This window comes from Aplysia californica, unplaced genomic scaffold (assembly GCF_000002075.1).
Source record: "Aplysia californica isolate F4 #8 unplaced genomic scaffold, AplCal3.0 scaffold00156, whole genome shotgun sequence".
NCBI lineage: Eukaryota > Metazoa > Mollusca > Gastropoda > Aplysiida > Aplysiidae > Aplysia > Aplysia californica.
In genome coordinates, this window is record NW_004797426.1 from 1,035,609 (window position 1) to 1,040,574 (window position 4,966).

General features: G+C 37.5%; 1 protein-coding gene across 1 annotated transcript in view; it reads left to right on the forward strand.

Moving 5' to 3' along the window:
- LOC101850331 (5'-3' exoribonuclease 1) overlaps nt 1–4,966 on the forward strand; it is a gene marked incomplete in the record, with an annotated part of 54,945 nt that overhangs the window by 12,723 nt on the left and 37,256 nt on the right. Inside the window, 4 exon segments of the mRNA XM_013082045.2 lie at nt 292–420; nt 1,606–1,669; nt 3,127–3,343; nt 4,843–4,932. Coding sequence (XP_012937499.1) covers nt 292–420; nt 1,606–1,669; nt 3,127–3,343; nt 4,843–4,932 — 500 coding nt within the window.

Genomic DNA, 4,966 nt, shown 5'->3' on the forward strand with positions numbered 1-4,966 from the left:
GGGGTTTGCTGTGGAGTTAAACTGAGGAACTAGAAGATGAGGTGACATTTTTTTATCTCCACAAAGACTGGTTGGCTGTGGCATGGAAAATACATACCTAAACACACACACACACACACACACACACACACACACACACACACACACACACCCTATTTTAACAGTACATACAACAAAATATAATGTGTATAATGATGGTTGATTCTTAGTCTGGTATGATTTCATTTTCCTTTCCGTTTGTTTTTTTATTTTTTAAATTAATTTTTAATTTTTTTTTAACCTTTGTTGCAGTTTGACCTGGAAACTTTTGAGAGTGGTTTCACTGACTTTAAAGCTCTGGAGCAGAAGATTGGAGGGAAGACAATCAATGAAAGTATTGGTCCCGGCAAAAACAGTACGAAGATGAAGAAACTGAAGCCGGTAAGTAGAAATTCTTTCAGCTGCTTGTTTTAGGAAGTTGTGTATGTTTTGTTTTGGGTTTTTTTTTGCTTTAAGAGATTCATTGAGTTCTTACATATATTATATGTATTGGCTGATATTTGAGGGGTTTTCGACTTGTATAATAAAAAGTCAGGAATAAGTAGAAATACATTCAATACTATTACTTACTCACAATGTTTTTTGTATTTAAGGGACATTTTTTGGGGAGAATTTCTCCTGTCAGATTTACCGTCTTGAATGCATGACATAGGTCAAGATCTGTGCTGGGTTTTTTTCTGTTTTTTTCGTCCTGAACATGGACTAATTTTGTTCCCACCAGGACTGGTAAAAGTTGCTAAACGCTTCTTTCTGTGTGTGGCACGATGAGATGCAGTTTAGCCCTCTGATGTGGTTTGCTCCTTCTTTCCTATAAAAAAAAATTATCATCTTTATCTTCCCCTCCTTCTTTTTTGTGCTTGTTACTCTTTTGTAACACCTCTAATCTTCGGCACTTCTATGACCTTATTGTGTTGCAATTGCCGTAAAACTCTTACTAAAACTAAGAGACCTGTTTTGCCCAAAATGATTTAACGTCTTGACACTTTTGTTGTGGTTCTAAGTAAGATATTGTTTAATGCATTCAAGAACAAATTGAGATATTGCTTTTAATACATTCAGTATTAAAATGACAATTTTGGTTATCACTTTTGATATGTTGTCATTAAAGTCGGAAAAGAGGGGTGGGTGGTTGGAGGGTGCTCTGGTGTGGTTTCTCCTTCTTTCCTATCAAACATCTATCGTCCTTATCTCCCCTTCTTCTTTTTTATGTTTGTTACTCTCTTGTAACGCCTCTAATCTTCTGGCGCTCATATGACCTTATGCAGTTGCGAGCGCCGTAAAACCTCTACTAAAACTAAACTAAAAAAAGAGGGATATTGTTCATGATATTTGCTTTTCTTCATTTCTGTGAGAACGTGATGGACTCTGTGTTTGCTACTTTCTTTACATTTACAATCCATGTAAGAGGGATGCTGATTTTGAAACTATGAAACTCTGCTAGGTACAGTCCGAAGAAAACTGGAATTTGAATGAACCCAAAATGTTACAATTTCTTGTACCTTCTTTATTTGTGAACTTTATGTCTTTTGATGTTTGTTGTTTTTTTTACCTGTTTTTCTTTTCCAGTTCAAAATGAATACTGATGGAATGCTGCTTGTGGATTTAGAGTCTCCAATGCCTCTTGGTCAAGGTATACAGTTTTTGTAATTTTTACACTTTGTAGTAAAAGCTGATGTTGGTACGTTTTGTTTGGGTCGTTGGAGGTGTATCTCTTGTAACCTTATCTGTACCCCTAGGGTCATTTTGTACCCCCGGGGTTGTATTCTTCACATTTTAGAATACTTCTAGTTCAAAAATCTCTTTGAAACTTTCAGTATTTCTAAAAAAATCAGTTTGACAGACTGCTATGTAAAGGGTACGGATCGGATTAACGAGTAAATTTCCTCTTTGGAAAGTGGTGGCACAAAGTTCCCCACGTTGTATGGATACGATAGTAAAACACGACGTACGGATAGGGTTAAAGAATATATGGCTTGCAGCCTGTCAAGATGCAGGTAAGATTACTGAAAGAGTTTTTCTGCAAAATTGAACAAGAGTTGTGAAAATATGTATATATATATTAGATATATATGCGATATATTGTTCATTCCAATTGATCATTTAAGAGTTTATTCTTGTGCTATGTGTTTACAGTATACTTGAATGTAGACTTGTGGCTGATTCTGTGGTGCAGCATTTTACAAATGTGAGGCAGCGTGGTGGAATCAGGCTCTCATCAATTTTTGGGCATGTAGAGTTATTGATATCATCTTAAAGCTTGTTCACTTGTCTTTATTTCAATTAAAAAAATATCCATTTATCTTGAATACAAGTCAAGATATTTGCGAAAGAAGGAGGTGGGGTCACCTGTTTTCAGAGATAAAATTAGTGAGAAAATGGCCACCACAGATTAGTTATTTCCTTTTTTTGTGCCTTTAATCAACGTTTTTAAGAAAAATCCAAACAGAAATGAGTTCTTTAATGGGCATGAAAGGTGTAGAGCCAGAAAACAAAAATTTGATAAAGACTCACAAACCTGCGGAAAAATTCAAGTTTCTTCACTTTGATTATTTTGACGAGAGCCTGATTCCACCACGCTGCCTCACATATATTGTTCATTCCAATTGATCATTTAAGAGTTTATTCTTGTGTGATGTGTTTACAGTATACTTGAATGTAGACTCGTGGCTGATTCTGCGATGCAGCATTTGACAAATATGTGTTGCATTTTTTGTTCTTTTTATTCTGGATATGAAATCATTGCGGAGCACCAGTGGGTGGTTGGCGGGTGCTCTGGTGTGGTTCTCTCCTTCTTTCCTATGAAACATCTATTGTCCTGATCTCCCCTTCTTTTTTAAAAATTGTGTTACTCTCTTGTAACACCTCTAATCTTCTGGCGCTCATATGACCTTATTATGCAGCTGCGAGCGCTGTAAAACCTGTACTAAAACTAACAAAGACTGATGGCTGATTCTGTGAAGTAGCATTTTTCAAATATGTGTTGCATTTTTAAAATTTTTTATTCTTGATTTGAAATTATTGCGGAGCAAGACGTTCTTTTTGTATTCAGTTTTTGGAGAGAAAAAAAAATTGTTGATTCATTTCCAGGTGGCCAGTTTGCGGCGCTGAGTGGGAGAGACGACATGGCGAAGGATTCTGACGACGACGATGATGATGATGAGGGCATCACAGAAGATGAGGAGGACGAGGAGGAATCTGATGAAGACTTGAGCGACGACACAGATGTTGACACCTTCGACACGGAGTTCAAGCTTCACAAACGAGACTATTACATGTCCAAGATGAAGTACAAGAATGTTACATCGTAAGAAAAAGTGTTTGACTCGAAGTGTTGCATTCTGCTTCCTTTTTGGAACTTACCTGTGTCTTTTTGTCCTGGAACTTACCTGTGTCTTTTTGTCCTGGAACTTACCTGTGTGTTTTTGTCCCTGGAACTTACCTGTGTCTTTTTGTCCCTGGAACTTACCTGTGTCTTTTTGTCCCTGGAACTTACCTGTGTCTTTTTGTCCTGGAACTTACCTGTGTCTTTTTGTCCTGGAACTTACCTGTGTGTTTTTGTCCCTGGAACTTACCTGTGTGTTTTTGTCCCTGGAACTTACCTGTGTCTTTTTGTCCTGGAACTTACCTGTGTGTTTTTGTCCCTGGAACTTACCTGTGTCTTTTTGTCCTGGAACTTACCTGTGTCTTTTTGTCCCTGGAACTTACCTGTGTGTTTTTGTCCCTGGAACTTACCTGTGTGTTTTTGTCCCTGGAACTTACCTGTGTCTTTTTGTCCTGGAACTTACCTGTGTGTTTTTGTCCCTGGAACTTACCTGTGTCTTTTTGTCCCTGGAACTTACCTGTGTCTTTTTGTCCTGGAACTTACCTGTGTGTTTTTGTCCCTGGAACTTACCTGTGTCTTTTTGTCCTGGAACTTACATGTGTCTTTTTGTCCCCTTTGTAATGTAGCATTTCAGTAACTTTCAGAGTTTTTTTTAATTGTTTGCATATTGTGTGTAAAAAATTATTTTTTTTATTTAAAAAATGTGTTAGTGGGTGGTTGGCAAGTGCTCTAGTGTGGTTTGCTCCTTCTTTCCTATCGAACATCTGTTGTCCTTATCTGCCCTCCTTCTTTTTTGTGTATGTTACTCTCTTGTAACTCGTAATCTATTTTTCGGCACTTCTGTGGATTTATTGTGTTGTAAGTGCCATAAAACTCTTACTAAAACTTTAAAAAATTAAAAACAACAACAACACCATCATATTTTCATGAACAACAACAACAACATCATCTTTTCTACAACAACAACAAATACATTATATGTGTCGCGGAGCGGTGGAATCGAGCGCACCGTCAACTTTTGAGCATGTGGAGTTATCGGTATCATCTGAAAGCTGATTTATTTGCCTTGCTTCCTATGAAATAGATATCCATTTATCTTGGATAGATCTCAAGATATTTACGATTGAAGGGAGTGAGGTCGCCTGGTTTCAGTGTTGAATTTGACAAGAAAATGGCCGCCTAAGTTTGGTTACTCCAATAGCTAAAGAGTTTTTGAAAACTGAAAAATGACACGTTTTGTGCCTTTAATCAACGTCTTTCCAGTAAAAGTCACATGGAAATGTGTTTTTATATGGACATAAAAGAGGTTGAGCAAAAAATAAAAATTTTATAAAAATTTCCAGACTGGCAGGAAAAAGCTTGTTTCTCTGATTTCTGTATTTTGACGAGCGCCTGATTTCACCGCGCTGCATAACATATTTTCAACAACGACATCATATTTTCAACCGCAACAACAACATCAGCGACATGCTATTTTTCAGAGACGTCCTGCAGGACCAGGCTCACGGCTACGTGGTGGCCATCCAGTGGATCTTGTTGTACTACTTTGAGGGTTGTCCTTCCTGGAGCTGGTGAGCTTTGATCTTTTTTAGCTGGTGACGGGGG